Here is a 20,941-nt window from a genome sequence, read left to right on the forward strand (position 1 = left end):
AGAGAACAAACTTCAAAGCCTGTGTTCCAGATGTAATGAAGCTCAGAAAGGTCAGACATCAGACTAACTTAGCATTCCTATGAGTCTTGATGCAGATAATTCTTCAACATCAAGACAGTTACAGTTATGAAGTGACTGGTTACAGGGCTCAAAACATTCATTCTGCAAGAACACTATCTTAGCTAAGAATGTAAAATTTTAAGATCCTGATTAGGAATCCAAGAACAAAAAACAATTAGGCATGCTATAGCAAGTGCGCAGTCTTCCCAACACTATTATTCATCTATTTAATCAAATAAGTTAAAGTAGGTTTTCTCCTTCTGTTTATTATAATGCATCCTATTTGAACTTTACATCTATTAAGATGCAAAGTTCAAATAAACATATCCTCAGAAGAAAAGGAAGAGAGTAGGAGCCTCCCTAGTAATTTCAGTAGAAATATAGGATACATACTTTTTCTGTTATGGATTTCAGTGCTGCTTCTGCAGCTTGGAAACAAGCTAGACTTAGTCACCTAGGAAATGGACTTTTTCATTGCTTCTCCACCATGTTATAGGTCTTGGCTCTTTCACAGACTTCTCTGCATTGATTCAGAATTTCCAAGAGGGCGTCTTTCAGTAATTTTCATTACATAAATGAATTTTATCCTTTTAGTTGTACCTCCTATTTAATTTTCTCATCAGGAGAACAAGATGAAGGTTGTTTTATGGGAAATGTGGAATAGCTACTTTGGCTAAGGCTGGACGCTAAACAAGGTCTAATAATGCCATTGAAGGGCTTGGCTTTATTCTGATAGAAATTCTAAGTGTTAAAAAATTACGCACACACATCATATGATAGAAGTCATAAATGAATACAGCAGCAGAAAATTATTATTATCAAAAAAACATTTTGGAAAACATAAACAAAATTAATTGAAACCGCAGATTTAAAGTGGTAGTGATTTTCAAGACCTACATAGCTCTTCAATTCAAGGGATTGCAAAACACCTTGTATACAAACCTAGCAGCCATGTGTAGGGAGTATGAAGTTGTGACAGTAGTTTTTATCACAGAGTGATGACAACTTTGACCAAGAACAATTTTGACCAGCAGTCTTCAGTATGAATTTTTTAAAATTCATTATTGAAATCTTCATTTGATATAAATATTCCTGAAGAGATAATACACGCCTGTTCAAATATTAGCAGTAACTCCAGCACATACAGACATTGAGTTAGTAATTTTAATATTAGAATCCTGTCATTGCAGTCAGCAACATCCAGATTATAAAAAATATGTTATCAGAAGGGGAAAGTAATTAGTTTTAATGTTTCTGTTAACAATGAAAGTATTATGTAATAAATGAAAATCCAATTATGAGATTCCTGCATGCTCCACAGAGATTCTAAATGTATTCCAACATTTATTTATTCAGGAAATTTATCCAATTATTTTCTCACCTAAGATAGTCCTCTAGGCTTGTGTGCAATTAATAAGCAGATATAGGGATCTTAATTTCATCTTTTTAAAAACTCATTTGATGAACAGAATTGACCCCCTCTCTCCATCACCTAAAAAGTTTAAGACAGATGACTAGCATCAGATAGCATCTGATAAATTCTAAAATATACCACAATTATGAAGAACAAAAAAATAGAGATAAAAGAGATTCAAATGAAAAAGACTATGAAGAGACTAAAATAATTCTCTAAGTTGCATAGTCAGCTTGCAGCTGACTGGAAAGAAAAGCAATAAATCTGTAAACACAAACATGCAGAGAACTTTTTGCATACTTTTTTGAACCTATGTGGCAGAGACAAATGCTGTCAAGAAATGTTAATAATCTTTATTCTATTTTGTTTTTCACTTGAGAAAAGCATTTCCAAGCAGAAACAATAGAAATACTCCTAAAGGTATTTTTACCTGTACCAGATCATCCATTATAAATTCAGTAACTTTTACAAACTGAGCTACATACATCAATCCAGACATGTTTAAATACTAAAAAATACTTTGAAATCTTTATAGAACAAACCTAAGGCTCTAAACGATTTCTGTAGTCATCACCCTGACTTAACACAACTATAGAAACATGGCTTAAAATTTATCATCTCTGTATCTGTGTATATGCAAATAGAAAAAAGTACATCATTAAAAATATTCTATTACCTAATGGACAGAGGCAGGAAGTTAAACTAGCAAAACCAAGGGTTTTTATGAAAAACCCTTCACTGCAAAGTTGAAGGAATGGCACTGACATAACACAATTTCCTTGAATACTCATTTTCTGTTTACTGCATACCTATTTTGTTTCTCTTCAATATTCTACACTTCTTATTTTATCATTACAAAAATAGGCAAAGTACAAGTACATGATGTGAGCAGCATTTTTTTTCTCGCTAAGAAAAAAAAGGTTTTGTATGAATTTCCCTTGTGTTCCCAATAATTCTAGAATTTTTAAACCAGTTTCCACTTATATAGCTGAGTCTTGGAAGAAGATATTATACTCCTTTTAGAAGAAATTTAAGGAATTTAACTTTAAAGGAAGTCATCAATCAAAGGCAAGAGATGGTTCTTGTAGGTGAAGTGCTCAAGCGAGTTCACGCCATATCAGACCTCTGAGTCCACTTTAAGAAAAGAAACCATTTAAGTTTGATGTTGCACCTTATAGGAAACTAGGCACCACATCAGGAAAAAGCCCAATAGCAAACCACAGCGCACTTCTACTTTTTTGATGTTGTTATTTTTTTTTTTTTTTGCACTGTTGGTGTTTTGGTAGGTTGGATGTTTTTTCTTTTGGCAAGGAGAAGTAACAGATTAACACTCAGTAGTTTGAAAATAACACTCCAGGAGTGTTCAAAAGAAGGAAAAGCTGGAACATATTTAGCATCTGCACTTAACCGTGGAGATGACAGAGCTGTTACAGAATTGCTCTGCTTATTCTACCCCTAGACAATTTCAACTGAGGTAATATAGCCTTGAAATTAGAAAAAAGTCTTAAGTCACATTACTAACAACAAGTGAAAATGTTTCCTTTGGTCATCTTTTTTTTAGAATATGGGTGACATCAACAAGACTTTAATCCAAAAATACAAAATAATTTAAGGTTGTTGTCATTGTCATAGGTAAATGAAACATGGATTCAGAAAAATTACAGATGTATAATGGCAAAGAGAGCAACAAAACTTACATCCTGACATCACAGGATGATCTACTTTAAGGTTGAAAGCAGATCCCTTCTCAATATTACTCTTTTATGAATATTATCATTTTGGTATTTTCTTGGCATTTGTAAATAGCTGTTCACAGAAAACTATCACAAACATGAGTGAAAAAAAAAGAAAATAACTGCACTTGACTAGAAAATTGGGTATTAGTTACACTTCTGATCACAAGATTTGCCAGGGGCTTTATTTAACCACCATTCAGGCCAGTCAACATTCCACATACTTCTGAAGCTTTCAAACATGTTTGTTTATACAGATTATGATACCAGTGGTAACTACGATGAGTCACCTTGTCTTTACTTAAGTAGAACAAGCTGTTATAATCACTTAAATACAGAACTGGACAACACAGGTATTCCTTTTTCATCTTAGGGGTTTCTGGTGATATTATTAAATTTCTTTGTTCCACAGAACTGTCACATGTGAGTCCAGAGTAAATTCAGAATTTGGGGGTCTTTCAAGTTAAGATATTTCTACCATCTCAACATGCCAGTTAGTTACTTTGCAGTTCACTTAGGTAGGTGATTTGGAATGTGGAGAAAGTCACGGTCTTGACACCTGTTATGTGGCTAGAAGTGAGGTACTTTTAAAGAGAGACACCAACATTTCAAAAAAGGCTAGTATGGGTTTTCCATGTTCCCAAGCAGAAAACAATCTTCTGAGGAGCTATCTACTTCTTAGAACTCCAAAACCCAGTATTAATCAACTTGTTAATTTATTTAATAGGAGGAAATGAGAGTTTTACTTAACTGGAGGGCTTATCACTAGAAAAAGCTATAAGAGCAAAGAAGTATAAGTGTATCAAGTAAGATTCTTGTTTCTAGTTGCAGTGGGACATCCCTCCTCAAAATGAGCAACAGTATGAAAAAAGGACACATTATATGACTGGGAATATAGCTAGACAGAAAAGCATTTTCTCCACAGTTCTTAAGTTTAAAAATAAATATAGAAGAATTGCAAAGTTAGTATTTTTATTAAGTAAAAGTGCAAACTCAAATTATGATAGGCCAGACTGACTTTCAAGAGGAGTTTCCAGTTATATATGAAATCCCCATGTCTTAGTAAATCTTACCACAGTGGAAGGTAGGAGTCTCATTAGAAAGAAACCTGTGTTGACTCACATTAGCATTTTATTTTAACCCAGGAGATCAGTTTTGAACCAAGTTTCCTGGCCCTCCCTGTTCTTTGATTTCCGCATTGTGGAGCCATCACAGTTTGCAGATTGAATTCCTTTTGGGAACCCAACAACCCCTCCAATGTGCTCTAACCCTTAAAAGGCATTTGGCACCCTTGGGCCCATTCAGCTGAACTAGAATTAATCTGAAGTCAAGCCCCTTAAACTCACCGTGGATATCAAATCCTCTGACCCATCTCATTTGCTCTAGACCTAGCCCAATTTTTGACATCACATTTTTTCAATCCTTAGCAATGCTATTTCTTCAACAGTATCACCACTGCAATTTAGGAGCTATACATAAAAATTAAAAGCTTTAATAAATTTGTTCCTATGCTTAAGTTAGCAACATTTTAACTGTAATTAAAAATTATTCAGAGCAAAGATGGCTTATCTAGTACTTCCTTTGAGTAGATGACTAGGTAGCACTGTCACTTAATGAACTGATCACTTCATTATAGAAAAAAAATTGTATTAAACAATGAATTAAATCAAAAACTTAAGACACATGACAAACTTAACCTGAACAACTTTGATTACTGTCCATAGTTTTACACTAGCTCATAGTTTAACCACCGCGTACATTCTAAATTTACAAAAAGTAAGAACATAACATTACAGAACATAGAGTGCTTGTAAACAGGCAAAAAAATCAACTATAGTTTCTTTCTCCATGGAATGGAACTGTACATTGGTATAGACAATATATTCTACACATGGGGTATGAGAGACTGAGAAGAGACTAGTAAGAAGAGAAACATGAAGCAAACATAATTGTTTATGACTATTGCCCTCTATCCAAACTTCATAAAAACTATTAATTGAAGTCATCTCACAAAATTATTTTCTACTCTCAACTAAAGAAAAAACCCCACAAACAGGTTCAGAGTTTGACCACTGCCACTGTACAGTATAAAATTCTTGCTATGAAATGAATAATTTTGTTTGCTTGTCTCTACAGTAAGGTAGGAGAAATACCAAACTTTGATCTTATTACTGCAGTGATAACGGAAAGAATTTACTCCAAGAATTAAGTGTGCAACTTCATTTAAATGAAGAGTTTGTAATTCAATTTGTTCTTTGTAAGCAGAAAGTTAGTCATTCCTCCTAGATAGAAACACTGTTATACCTTTAGATTTTTATATGTATTTTAAAAACACTTACTGTTCTAAGAGTTGATCGTATTTTCTTAAAGATTCCTTTTCAGCAGTAACTGCTCTCTCTTTTTCTGCAACAGCATTATCTCGTGCTTCTCTCAAATTTCTGAAGGAAACAAAAATTATCCTGTTAAGAATCTGTTAGAAACAAGACTGCTTTGCTTCCTTAATTACTGCTCTCTGATCTAAATTTCAATGCTACCTGCCTCTGCTCTCACAGAATGACAGAAAGGTCTATCTATTCACTTATTTATTACAGAGGCTTTACCTCAGGTTACTTTCATATATACCAGCAAAGCTTCCAGTTCTGAAATTGTAAAAAACAATTATCAAATCATCTATTTACATGTGGAAATATGTACCTCTAATTATTCTAGAATACTAGAACTAAAAACTAGTTATTTTTTGCAAGAATTAAATAAATTCCAATTATTTTCCTTGTTGCTTTGGGAATAAACTTTGTAGGAATGCTGTCAGCCTAGCTGAGATGATTCACAACTTTTGATAGAGCAAGAAAAGTTTAGGTAAGCATAGAAATCCTACTTCCACATGCAACTAATTATCTAGGTACTGTGATGTATATCTTATTGCATATTATTGGAGTGTCCTTCTGGGTTTTATTGCTGGCAACATTTTTGATCTGCAAAGAACCATAAAATAACATTTTATTGCAATCAATTGATACTCTTTTTTTATAACCAGGGATCAGTCAAGATGTTTAAATTACCTCAATTATTATTTGACCAACACAAATGAGAAGAGCATGATACTAAGTTAACATATAGTATTTGTGTTTAAAAATTGGAATTAGTTATTAATAGTCTGTTATGATGCAAGCAGGCTATAAATTAACACTGCAGTAGACTGTAAGGAGGTGAAGCATTGCTTAGATACGGTATATAAACTCAATGTCCAATATTAAGTGTAACAGAGCACCAGCCAATTTGCCAGAGCTAACAGTGGTTGTTAAGGATCAGACATCTCTGTTATGACTCTTTTTAAAGATTTTACTCTACTGCTTGTTTGCTTCTATGATGAACATTCACCGCCATTTGAAACATATTAGATGATCTTAAAGACTCCTTTCAATTTTGTTTTATCTAAAAGGAATCTTATTTATATGTTACAAATAGAAGGAAATCCAAGGACAGCTGCAAGGCAAGCTAAAGCCATGGCTAGCAGCTATGACTAGGGGATTTCACTTCAACACCACATTCTTCATCTGAACTGAACTGCTAATTTGGATGCAACCAAGATCTTCCTACTGAAGTTTTTTTTTTCCTCTCCTCACAACAACTTGCTGACTTAAGGCAAAGTCAAATTAAAGGCTCAGCCAAATTTTGCAGAAAAGTCAGGATACAAAGAAAAATAGAAAATCATTATGCTCATGTAAATGTCAACCTACATCATTGCATCACACTAAAGGTATATAATTTCAGGTTTAAAGACTATTTTCTAGAATAAATGTTTTCAGTGGTACTTTCCTGAATTAAAAGTAATTCATATGAACAGCAAAAAGTTACTTAGAAAAAATTAACATCAGAATTATGTAGCAGCTAACTGGCTACTAGAGAAAGATAACAAAATTTTCTTTAAAAATTGAGTTACTAGGCTATAGAATTTAGTGCAGAAATTCAGGGACTGACCTTAAGATTAGATTCTTTAAAAGTGACTCATACCAAAATATGGGAACATGGCAAAACATTTTGTCAACAGCATTAAGATCAAGCATATTATGTCTCAGAGAAGGAGTCCAGAGCTGTATCCTTAAGACCAGAGTAGTGGAGGTGGGATAAAAATGAAACAGTAGGAGAGATACAGAGCCTCATTTGGAGAATAAACTCTTGCTTAGCTGAACAACTAATCAATTGAAAATGCAATAGGAGGAAAAATGACACAAGTGAGGGACTATTCAACCAACAAGACCACAATCATAGATGTGATGTAATTTCTGTTGAAATACTCTCTTTCTAGAGAGCCAGGAGACACACCAGTGATGCTTCCAGTTATCAGCTGTGTGATTGCAATTTCACAGGAGGTGAAGCACCTACCCAAATGGCTGCACTGGGGCCTTATGAGGCATCTAGCCAGCCTATCATACAATGAAAGTAAATGGGACAGAAATACTATCTAGAGGATCAAGAATGGGCATGGGGGAAAAAAAGGTGAGATGAAGACATGGGAGGCAGCAGCTCATGGTTCTCTTTATTAGGTTTTCAAACAAACCTCTTCACAACTGTCATTTATTGCACTTTGTCACATCCCTAAACTGGTCTAGAATGCACAAACTGGATTCCAGTCAGATTCGACCACATCAGAAAAGATGCTTCGGGAAAGCATCTCACACACTGCACTACTAAATTGTGTTTGATCTATGGGAACAGAGTACAGGTAACCCAGAGTCAAACCTCTTGCAGACATTCACATGCCCTGTGAATTCACTCATGCTTGCTAATGCAAACATAGCCCATGCTTACAACAACCATACGAGTGAAACTGATGCCAAAAATTTAGGCATGAAAGCATCACCTTTTTATTAGTGGCCCCCTCCCATTTTAGTTTCTTGAACTGATTCATCCTAGTGTAAAATATGTGCCAATAAATTCAAAGGAACTATCAGGCACATCAGGCTTGGCAAAGAATATGAGCAACTGAATATTGGATTAGCTTAGCTGTAATACCATTCCATGCTTTGAGCAGGAGGCTGAAACCAGCATCTTAACTTCATTTTCAGCCACAAATAGCATCTTATCGCATTACACAAATTCACTGCAAATTGTTTTGCTCACAATTTGAGGTTCCATTTGTCTTACCATTGAGGCAGACTGCCTTACAGTGGATTTTTTAGTATTTTCTAGAAAGAACATATGCTAGAAAGCCTTCTTTTAATTTTTTTTTTTTGCTAAACATGTAGGCAAATCTAAGGGATTTGCATTTCAGAAGTAATTATTTCAAAATGAGGAAAAAAACTTCTGTAAAGCAGTTCCAGATACAAATGAAATATCTTTCAGTAGCTTTCTCAATGATATACAGACGCTTGTCAAATCTCCAAAGTAGTGCATGCTTAAACTCATACTTTGTAATTCAAAATAGATTTGCATACAGGAAGTAGTGCGGATGTATATGTGTATTTTACTCACACTAGCAAAACTACATAATGATGTAATTGTTTTTTAATTAGAACCTTTCTGTTGACTGAAATACAGCAGAATCCATGCTCTTTTTCCACTCTTCCCAGTAGTAACAAAACTACCTATTAGAGGAACAGACACTGATGCTACAAATATCTTTTTACTACTGTCATTTCCTTCTCCACACAACACTTTCAGGACATCTATAGTAAAGTTATTAAGCACTCCTCCCATTTTAAAGCAATCAAATAGACAAAAAACAAGCTAAAAAAGAAATTTGGTGCCAAAGGTCCAAATCCTTAAGTCCCTAAAAGGTTTATGCATGTGCATGTAATTCCATGGTACTCAACTAGATGGCACACATACAAACTCATCATGCAGGTCTCTGCAGGACTAGAATCTTCCTCAAAAGAGAATTTTACAATAATTTACAGGAAATCAATGTTTTTTTTTAATCATGATGCTCTTAACAAACTCAATTAGATTTACTTCATATAGGCCTAAGTCTTATCTCTTTTTGGTTTTTCCTGCCTTATCTTCAGCATCAACACTTCCTCTTCTGGATTCCCAGCAGAGTTTCAAGATAGCCCCTAGAGCATGACATGTAAACTGTCATCCCATGTCAATTAACTAATACCATACTCTGAACAAACTTCAAACCACCAGATATTATGTAGAACATGAATTTTAATATTCCTTTTCAAGTGATAATGTTGGCTGTCCATCATTCAATAATAAATGTAACAACATAAACTTACCGTACAAGTATAATTTCATTTTAGTTTTTACAAGAGTCCCGTCAGTTTTTACAGCTGAGTTAAATTGTTACATTTTGAGCACCTCTCAAAGAGTTAGTCAGCTAGGACTATACCTAAGCACAAAACAGTGCTTGGTCATTTCTTCCTCAATTAGGTTATTGTCTACACCTTACCTACCTATTTTCACGTTCATACATCTCTTTTGAGGTGCTTCTTAGTTGCTCAATTTCTTGATTTGTTTTCAACCTTATTTGTTCCAACTCTTCATGCAGTCTCTTTTCATATTCTGCTTTATAGTGGTCTCTGTAAATAAACAAACATACTGCACTAGTCAAAATATCAAAACTTGAGGTACAGCTTTACAAGAGCAGAGTTCTTCTTGATTTTACATTTTATTTCAATCTTTATTCATTTACCTCTCAATGACTTAAAATACTTATTAGCCTATGCCATATAAATTAAATGAAAATCAACCAGGAATAAATAATATTTAACTGTGAATAAACAGAAGTCTTTTGCACACAGATTTAAATTGTTAAAGTTATTTAATATTGATTAATCACATAACATTAACATTCTTCCAGAACTTCTTTGTCAGCCTCTACACAAGTGCTTATATTAAGTAACCATTTAACTCCTCACTTTCTTCTTCATTACTGGGTAAGGACTGATTAACTTATTGACTTGCAATGCTGCCATGCCACTACAAGACTTCTTTGTGTATTATCTGCACCTCATATGAGGGGAAAAAAACATCACAAGTTCAACTGTGAAGTCAAAAGCCCCCAAAATCTGGGAATTTATCCTGTCAATGTAACATATGAATTATTTAAAACACAAAGTTATTAAGCAACAGGCAACAGAAGATATCAGGATAAAAGAATTTCATTTCAGAGAAACATTTACTTTTTTTGTAACTTTGGAAGCTCATAACAGATTGTAAGGAATCTCATAAAGAATCTCTCCTACAAAAATAGGGTTATGTTGTAAGCGCTTAAGAGTTAAGGAATGTCAAAATTTTATAGCATCTAGTTAATGTTCAAGAATAATTAATTAACAATTAAGCAACTGGTAAAAATCACAGGTTTGGAAACAAAAGCATATTATGAAGATATATGCATTTACAACTGTAAAAGGTTTTAGATTTAATTTGATTTCCAATCATCTGACAGCCCATAATTCTTAGAAATGAGTACTTGAGCTGGTCAAACACTCCCTCACATTAACTACAAGCCCCAAAATATTAAAATGGAGAATGCTTACTGTCAGTTTTTCCTTTTATTTTATTTCCTTTTTCTTTTGTAAAAGAAAACTTTCCAGGTTTTCTTTTTATTGAGACATTGTATTTCAGTTGACCCTTCAAGATAAAAGTAAACTTATTTCTTCTCCTTCTTCAACTGTGCCACATAGCAAATAATCTATGAAGACCTTTTACACAATAAAGAGGTTTATAATAAAAAAAACTAAAAAGAATGATTTCTTAAATTTTCAAAAGTAAGACAATTTTTTATTTAAAATACAGAAGTTCTAGGTGAATATAAATGAAATACATAGTTCTGAGATATTAACATGCAAAACAAATTTAAAAAAATTTGAGTGACTGCACTGAAAGGAAAAATAATACTTAAAATTCTTCTGATATGGGCTGTAGCTCCATAACTCATCATTTCAAGAACGCCCTTCTATTTTCATTTAGGTAACAATTTTTGTTTTAGTTGTCTATCAGGAGAATCATATTAGCACACTTCCTCTTAGTTATACAGGACACAAGATTTATGGATATACATTGAAAACAAGAAGGTTGTTTTATAATTAACTGAGCAAACCTACAAGAATAATTGCCATAAACGCCCAAGTTTATGCTGAAAGTTTACTTCCACTGCTATGGTCTTATAAAGGTTTAAAAAAATGTTTGTCATACATACTTTGACCCAAGAAAAGTGTTCTGCTTCTAGTTAAAAAAAATATGGGTTAGCTTTCTGAAAAATATAATTAATTAAATGGGATTTGTGCAAGAAACAAGGCAAAACAGGTAAAGAATGTGCCTACTGATAGAAGTGAACAGACAATAACTTGCCTGGATACAACATATTTTTCATACATTTCTTCCCTAGCTTTTTTGGCATCCTCTAGCTGAATCTGTAGTCTTTCAAGACGATCTTCTTCGTGTGCACAGCGAACACTAAGCTCCATGTTCTGGCGATTCAGATAATCTTTATCTTTTTGCAACAAGTTGAGGGATTGTTGTATGGTTGCCAGCTATAAAAGGTATTAAAAAGAACACTTTAATGCAAATTTCAAGATGAGTATTTAACCTATGTACACATATTTGCAAGTTAATTTTAACTCTCTTCTGTGAAATCATCTGAACCAAAAGACTCTATTTACACTTTATTTTAACAAGTTGATGAAGCTTTAAGCTGAAAAAAAGACTTTAATAACAATATAGTTTTATGAGTTTACATTATTTATTTCCAGTAGTTAGCACCTGAAAAAAGAGGTCCTTTCATCTACATCAGTATCTAAACAGTGCTGAAGTACTGAATAGCAGCAGTACTACATAGTGCTGTGCCAGAAACACTGATGGAGAATCTTGTTGCCAACCTGTCATGCTGACTATGACATTCTCAGGAACAGGAGGGAAATGTTTAAGGATACCAGGGTGATTACTGTTCCATAAAGAAATGGTAAAACTGATGGTTCTGGGGCTGATGTAAGGCACAACTGTTGTGGACAAGGGCAAAGAGCTGGTGTTGCTCTTTAGAAGGCTGAACTGATGCCAAAGTAGAAACAAGAATATGTTGAGAACAGCCACCTTTGTCATCAGATCAACCATGTTTCCTACACCAAGAAGTAGTGGGAGGGAGAGCAGTCTCCATCCATTCAAGGTGAACACAGTTAGAGAACAAGCAATGAGCATGAAGGACACTGTTGCAAGGTGGCCCAATAATCATGATAACAAAACAGCTTTGTGCCCTTAATGAATTTTGCCATTTAAGCTCCTGATGATTTCACATACCAAGTTCAAAGAATGATAAATTAGTAACTTATCAGAAATATGTCTCCTATAGCTATAAAGACATCATGTACATGGTTTAGACAGAATTCACAATTTAGAAGGACTAAAAGTTACTTAGGGAAGATATTGGACACAAAGATATGGAGCAAGAAGTTAAATAGATGACAATTTATATACAAACAGTGCTCTTAGAGGCATGCTTCTCTCCATCACCCCACTTTCCGAACACCACACTCAGGGTGAGGTAAAAATATAACTTTTCTTATATAAGTAAAAAAGGTAAACATGGTCTCTCTCCAAGTAACATGTTATCTGTATATCCATATGGAACAGACATCATTGACTACTACACAAAGAAAAGCAAGCAGTTACTCCTCCTCTGGAACAAGTACTGTGTAAAAACTTCCAATTCGATGTTCTTCCAATCCAGGACTTGATACTGTATCAGTACACACAAAAATCAGCAGAAAGCTTCCTGGAGATTTACGTAATACACAGTTTGAAGTGGTATTTTAGTTTAAAGTAGCGCTACTTTTATTCACTCTGATTAATTTAGTATAAAGTTAATGAAAAAAGCCATTGCTGCTGCTATTCGGCAGTACTTCATATGTACGTTTGTCCTGTACAAACTTGATGTACAGGACAGTACCTTTTTGGCCATTGTTGTATGCTGAGAACAAACCTGACTTTTGGTGTCCTCTTACAATGCTAGACTGAGGAATAAATAGACTAACAAAGCCTTCAGACTGACACCAAAGGGGTACTTTTCCAATAGAAACTCAATTTTTTCCCTAATATTTCTGACAATCTCTACAGCTACCTGTAAAATTAGGCAGAGTAATGCTATTTTTTAAGTGGCAGTTATAGCCACTATTTTATTTGTAACATGGTTATTTACACAGAGACACAAGGAACACATCTCCCCCAAATACTTTCAGGAGTAGTCTGTCTCATTTATTTAGCTGCTAAAGTGTTAACACACAAAGATCTTCCACATTATTCTTGCAGGGCTCTGCTTCCCTGGCTGAACCCTTGCCTCCCCACTGGAAGTGGGGAATGAATTCCTTGACTTGCTTTGCTTGTGTGCGTAGCTTTTGCTTTGCCTATTAAATGGTCTTTATCTCAACCCATGAGTTTTATTGACTTTTACTCTTCTGATTCTCTCCCCTATCCCACTGGGATGGGCAAACAGCTGTGTGGGGCTTAGTTGCCAGCTGGAGTTAAACCATATCAAGCATACTCACAGCATTCATCTTCCAATGGTAAATTTTCCCCTGGGGCCTCCCAGGCTCCTGAGCTTATTGGCAGAGTTCAGTCTGTCTTTGCTTCAGCCTTCTAAGTCACATACCTAGGAAAATGGCATGCATATAATGCCTAGGAAAAAATGGGAAGCACTTGACCAGTGTTGAGGGAGATAGCCTATGTTGCTGCGAGGCTGACCAGCCATTTGAAGGATCATAGCAAGTAATCAAGGCTTCTGATTACCACAATCTTCCTTCAAGTAGGAGCACTCAGTTGGGCTGGTAAATGTAATCTCAGTCCCTGCAAGGATTATGAAGTAAATTCCCCTGGAAGCTATATTCATGAATATGAATGAGAAGGTGACAGAAAAACTAGCAGGAATTTACCAAGGCCAAACCTATCAAACCTGACAAAAATGTTAGCTCTGTGAATGGGGGGATCACTGCCCATGTCATTTACTTTTGCATGGCTTTCAGCCACCTCTTGTAACAGCTCTATGGAAAATCTGGCAAAATACGGATTGGATAGGCAAACATCTGTTGAACTAACTGCACATGAGACAGAAATGTGCCCCGACAGCAAAGAAGACCAAGTGGCTACAAGGCTATATTAGCAACAATGCAGACACTGGGTTAAAGAAAATTATTATCTGGTGTTCCACACCTGTAAGACTATATCTGGAGTGCTATATCCCATGACATGCATGTCCTAAAGACATGCATTAACATACTGAAACAGGACCAGAAGAGCTCTACCAGGATGGTCATGAACTACAGCATATGATGTACAAGGGGTTAAGAGAAATACTTGGAACTTTTTTCAGCCTTCAGGAGAGAAATCTGGTTGGGGAAAATATTATTGTTAATTTCAGCTATCCAAGCGGAACACATAAAAATAGCCAGTCTTGGCCGTACATAGTTACAGTACAAGATGCAACAGAAAAAAAGCTGTACCAACTGATTAGTTTTTACAAATGCATTTTCACAAGAGAGCAGACAAACACTGGAACAGATTGTCCAAAAGGCTGTGGAATCTCCATCGCTGAAGACATTAAAAACTCGACAAAGCCCTAAGCAACTTGACCTAATCTTGCTCTTTACTGCATGGGCGGGTTGGAGCAGATAGTCTCTTGAGACCATCAGAATTAAATTATTCCATGATCCTGACAAACTTGATTAGACAAAGAATCAAATCCCTGAGATGAAGAAATACACAATTACTAAGGTAAGAAATTTATATTTACCTCTTTTGCTAAGTCATTTCTTTCTTTAGTTTGTGTTTTGTATGATGCCTCCAGTATTTCATAGTTTCTTCTGAGTTCTGACAGCTCATGCTCAAATACATCACGTTCACTGTGAAGGCAAAGTTAAACTATTAGATGCATAAAGTGTAATGAACAAAATTCCTGTGCCTTTTTAATTTCTCAGCCTTCTTCCAGTTCACGACGCTGATTTCTTCCAATCAGTCACCCACAGAACAACTGGTGATAATCTTAACCTTTTATAGTTACTAACACCTGGAGCAGTATCATTTTACATGAAACAACTGAGGATTATTTAAATACTAAGAAACGAAGAAAATTCTACAGGACTCATTCTCCTCTGATTATTCTTCTTTAGTGTAACTTTGGTCTATACATTTCTTCTCTTATCAATGATCTGTAAGTACCCATTGTTTTAGCTTTATCAAGCTTCTGATGCTATTTCCCATGACATTCCCTTCAATCTTTTGCAGACATGGAAGTCCAATGAAAAAGTGAAACAACTTCATTACCATCTTAACAGAGCAGAAAGCAATGTATACTTGTTCTCAGTAGGTACTCTCCCCTGCAAACAGCCTTGATACCAGAGTGGGTTGTCGTGTTTAAAATATACCTGACACAGCTGCAAATACTGTGCTGGTGCCCTGAGCAAATGTGCTTTCTCCATGCACAAAGAAGCATCACTATGTCTCCACCCTCACCCTGTCAGAACAGCGAAATGAATGAGCCAGTATGACCTTGCAGTTTAGAAAAAAGCTAACCAATATTATTAAGCATAGCATTGCTTTAAAACTGAGATAACTTGTAATACAGCAGAACTAGATTTGACATAGTGTTTTTTAAAGGCAGAAACAAGTCTGGAAGTGATTTACTCCTGCAGTGCTCACAAATATCCTTGTGCAGTTATGCCAAGAGAGCTCTCCCCTCCTCTTCATGTGTGCCTACCCAGCTGAATACAACTGACTCTCTCAAATACAGTTTTGGCACGTTCATTCATGCTTTTCTCAACTCAAGGCTATTTTAAATGCACACTGTTAAACACTGGGGCTATTCACATGAAAGTTATTACAATCCACTTATTAAGATGCAGTTGCATATAGGAAGCAAATCATAGCACCAATCCATCCTATTTGCAACAAGATGCCAGAAAGATTCCAGGGTTGTTTTTGTATATATTGCTGTGAACCAAAAATGCTGTGAATCCAGAAGACAGATTTCCCTTCAAATTACTTAGTGGGCAAAGTCATTTGAGTCTGTAACTATGCCCGAGTTCATTCTATATGAACAGCTAAGGAACTGACATGGTCCTTTCTATTCATAATCCCAGTTTTTGAATACATTTCTCCACAAATGTGCCAAAGACCAGATTTCTTGTAGTTGCAAGCACACTGAAAAAGCTATCTGGAAGCTGGTCTGTGAGGTATACATCTATGAGTATATTTACAAGAAGTCTATTTTCACTATTTTGCAATTGCTTTTTTGCAAGATGGATATTCAAAACATTGGCTATAACAGTACAATCTGTATTTTAAAAAAGCTAGACACTGGAACTTCCTGCAGTTAAACAAATTCACTAAGGTAATCCTAAGATTATCTGCCAGAGTTCTCAAAACAGCCTTTTCAAATTTATGGTTCAAAGATATCTTAAGTTGTAAATATTAATTCCCAAGGTCCTGCCCTTCTAAATCACTCAGTAAGCAGCGCAGAGTAGAGCACAGGGCCTTTTGTTAGATCATTGCTTTTAAACTACGAATAAAAAAAGAGTACTTGTTCCAAGATGCTTGCTATCAACAGCTCCCACTTCCTTAGCTGCAATGAGACTGCTAGGCTCTCATGAAAACACAGTAAATCTGAAAATATAAACTGTTAGGAAGATAATTTGATGCATTGGTTTTCAGAAAGTTGTTCATTTTAGGTCTGCAATATACTAAATGAGGTAATTGAACCATTGGTGTATGAGGTAAGAAAAAATATGTGTGTGTAATTCAAAAACAAAACTAAGAAGTCTGGGAAATCAAGGCTGATCTTTATTAACATTTGTATGTTAGTTAAACACTTGAATTATAGAGATACTTACCATTTTACTTTATCATAGTTCTGTTGTCTGTAATCACCTTGCTGAATCAACTGCTTGGTATCAGCCAGTTCCAGTGTTAAACGCTGGCATCTGACCTCAAGCTCTGAGCGACTCCTCCTCTCGTCTTCATAGTTCTAGGAAGTGAGACATTTTGAAATGATCACAAATGCACTGATATTTACTTGAAGTAATCACCAACTAAATTTCATGAAAACCTCTTATGAATATTTAGGTGGCAATGCTTTCATTTGTTTCAGTATTTGGAAATTTAGCACATCACAAAGTAACCAGCTATATCAATACCCAACTTGTTTTTATCTTATTACAAATACTTGATTAAATGCACCTGTTTTTCCTAATGCATTTGTCCATTAGCACAATTTCCAAGACCAGAAACCATCATATAAACAGCTGGTGATCTGCAAACCTATACTAGGAGCACCAAAGTCACACCACCTTAACAACAGTTTCAAACAAGTCAAGAGACTTGTGAAGATACTTGCTAGTTAATTTGAAAAAAAAAAAAGAGGATGGTTAGTTCAGCAAGTTTAGCAACATCTCTCATTTTATTATCTGAAAGATTTCAGCCAGTTACTCCCAAATTGTAGCTATTGTATCTGGCAACCAATGTTTGCTGAAGAATATCATGGAAAGCTTTGGTGGGAAAAAAAATAAAATAAAATAGTTTATGTAATGATCCATCAGCATTAATTTCCATTTTCGCTTCTTTTTCGTCCTTACATACTTTTATGGATTATTCTGAAAACCAAAACAACAAAAGCAAAGCAAGAGAACACACAGAGAGTATTCATCTTTTAAAATACTAGGTATTTCTTTGGAAGATCAACAGATTTCCTAATCACATTCATTCCCTCCAACTCTCCACAGGAATTTTATACCTTAATCCCCAATCTAGATTCCATTTTTCGGTTTTCTACTACATAGGTACTTTTTTCACAAACTTATCTTACTTACTTGTCCTAAATACTGTACTACTTAGCAATATATTCACAAGAACAAACAAAATAGTAATGCTCATTCACTTATACAAGGTAAAGCTGATAGACTACAAAAGAGATGCCTGTTAAAAATTTGAGAATACTCCTGGGCATTTAGATTTTTTTTCCATATCCTACTTTCCAGAATACTGCTGAGTTCAGTTTTTTACTACTGTGATTGATAACAAGGTCAATAATGGATGCTTGATTAACAATCTTGCTATCTGGTTATTATGAATGGATATCACAATATTATTAACTGAAGGTGAGCACACCCTTAAGATGTCATTACTAAACCAAACATTTAACAGCTGCAAATGACATTTATTTTGCAGTAAAAGACACTGTATGAGTACATAATTTTTCAATATTGCTGAAAGCTATGCTTTATACAGTTATAGGAGGATAACTGTATAGCTAGTTTTCAATAGACAAGGGAAGTTTAGGGCAACAGCATATAAGGATTATGACAGAAGGACACTGATAAACTTCACAGACATCATCAGCTGAAACACTGACAGAATGCCTTCTTGAAAAAAACACACCCAAATATTTGTAAGACACTACAGAAAAGCTCCCTAATCTACTAGCTATATTTTACCCATTCTGTTGATAAAAAAGAGTATTTTGTTTTATATTTCACATACCTACTTATCTTCACTATTACTAAAATCACTTCATGTCACAAATCACAAAAATCACAACATCCAGAAAGTTCTTATGAGGATTCTGTGTGGTCTACCATTAAAAATACATCATGTAAAGACGTGATTGTTATTCATGCTAACACATACTGGTATATATGGTTTATGTTTACCCTAATTAATGAATATACATTAAGCAAACTAACACTATGAAAAACTCTCTTCTTTAATCAGTTTACATTTATAAAGATGACATTATTATAATGGTAGTCTCTGTCAGATATTTTTAAAAGGGGGGCACAAGCTAGCTAAAGTTTCAAATATGTACCATAATGGTGCAAGTACCCTGTTATCCAGTGCAAACATAATTCATCTTGCAACAGGAAATGTTGGTAAGGGCACTTAACTTTTAAGTGCAAATTGAAAGATTAAGTTTAGAACACAATTCTTCTGTGAATATTCCATGCCATTCTGCCATGCTGCAATTCACACACCCTTCACTGAGTGGGCTACTGAAGTTCCTACAGTATTATCTAGCTGAGAGCTAGAAGACAACTACCAAAAGTATAAAATTAAATTGGTTACCCTCTGGAAAAAGTTGTCATAGATAGCTTCAAAGCAACAATTAACAGAATATCTAAATATCTGCAAAAACAGCTCCTTCTAATACTTGAGACCTAAATTTACTTTTGAATTGTATTTAATAAATCAGTTATTAATGTCATGTAACAGTTATCATGTAAATGTCATGTAACAGCATGGTAATTCCACAGAAGGAGAGCTAAATTCTGCTTTGCAAAAGTGATACTAAGACCTACCTTAATTAGAGGAGTTTGTCACGTTTGGTTTTTTTTAAGATTTAATATAATTCCTGAAGAAACAATAATTATACTGTACAGGACACTGCTTTTCATCTACCTAATCTTAAGGTGTCAAAGTAATATTTCAAACACATGAAGAAACATGACAAAGCAAGTTGATACCCAGTCTAGGCTGTAAATAAGCTAATATACAAACCCCCCTATGTGGTATGCACACCTCCAGGTAGCACATACCCAAGCTTCTGCACTTCCACAGCAATACATCTTAAAGACATACAACCAAGCTGCCTGTGCTTAGGCAGAAGAAGCCTTGCTTCGCATGTGATGAAATTAATTTAGTTTCTAACACTGTCCATATACACTGATTTTAAGATCTCTGCAATGGAACAGCTTTATCTTTCCATTTATCTTCAAAAAATAGCTGGAACATCTTGATGAACAGCTTTGTCCTGCTGCAGCAAAAAAGAGGCTTTTAGAAAAATCAAGACACAGAGCTCTTTCAAGGACAGAAAGGAGGTACTGAAAAGAATACCAATAAATAATATTAACCTAAGTAAGTCCACAAACCTTAAAATAATTAAAGCACAAGCAGAACTTCCTTACACTGAAAGTGATGGCCATAATACTCCAAAGACCTCATGGCTTTTCTTCAGCCTCTTAATTTTTGCTTCTGCAGAGAGCAGAAACTCAGACCAATGAGATGGTTAAAACAAATGAAAAATCAAACTTGTCCTGTGTGAGACAAATAGGCAACCACTGCCTAAAGAAATTCCTGACAGAGCTGCCTAAGAAACCTAGTGGTGGTGGTTTCTACAGAGCATACATCAGCTAAAAAGTGCTTTCGTTTGGTTTACAAACACCGTCCACAGATGATGCTTCAAGCAAGAAGATTCTCAGCTTGCCTGATCTGCACCACTTAAAACTCCAAACTGATAGAGAAACTAAAGATCTAATGGCAAACCTCAGTTTAATGATATTAATCTTCACTGCTATCTTCAGTCTGCAATGAGCAGCAGTTTACAGCAGTCACTGAAATAAACACCTATCTGAATTTTGAGTGCAAAATCCAGGTGACATACTTTTTGAACTAAGTTAGTGACACATAATACATGATAGGGATTAACTGGTGTCTCAAAAAGCCTTTGGAGATAAGAAGATAAATAGAAATGCAGGGAATAAAATAATCAGCCAATCAAACAGAAGCAGCACAGACTTCCTTACACCATCTACAGATAAGCCTGTAAAAGAAAGTGATCCTGCTTTTAAAAGCTTCTTTTTCAAACATCTGCATCTTTGAAGAACCACTTTAAAAAGCACTTTGTTCATATCCTAAAGGCCCTAGACAAATGTAAAGCCACTCTACTATTGTGATGTGAAAACAATTCCCTCCAGTTATTTGGATGAGGTGCTGCTTCTTTGTGAAGATGACATTTTGCTTCAATTGTTTACAT

At 34.9% G+C, this 20,941-nt stretch overlaps 1 protein-coding gene across 3 annotated transcripts in view; it reads right to left on the reverse strand.

Annotated features, from left to right (window-relative positions):
• Positions 1-20,941, reverse strand: part of PIBF1 (progesterone immunomodulatory binding factor 1) — a 107,538-nt gene that overhangs the window by 72,306 nt on the left and 14,291 nt on the right. For all 3 annotated transcript variants that reach the window (XM_030961303.1, XM_030961312.1, XM_030961295.1), the window contains exons 6-10: positions 17,028-17,161; positions 14,933-15,041; positions 11,506-11,687; positions 9,606-9,731; positions 5,547-5,645 (exon numbers count right to left, since the gene is read on the reverse strand). In XM_030961303.1, the coding sequence (XP_030817163.1) occupies positions 5,547-5,645; positions 9,606-9,731; positions 11,506-11,687; positions 14,933-15,041; positions 17,028-17,161 (650 nt within the window). The remainder of the gene's footprint in view (positions 1-5,546; positions 5,646-9,605; positions 9,732-11,505; positions 11,688-14,932; positions 15,042-17,027; positions 17,162-20,941) is intronic.

Source organism: Camarhynchus parvulus, chromosome 1 (assembly GCF_901933205.1).
Source record: "Camarhynchus parvulus chromosome 1, STF_HiC, whole genome shotgun sequence".
Classification (NCBI taxonomy): domain Eukaryota; kingdom Metazoa; phylum Chordata; class Aves; order Passeriformes; family Thraupidae; genus Camarhynchus; species Camarhynchus parvulus.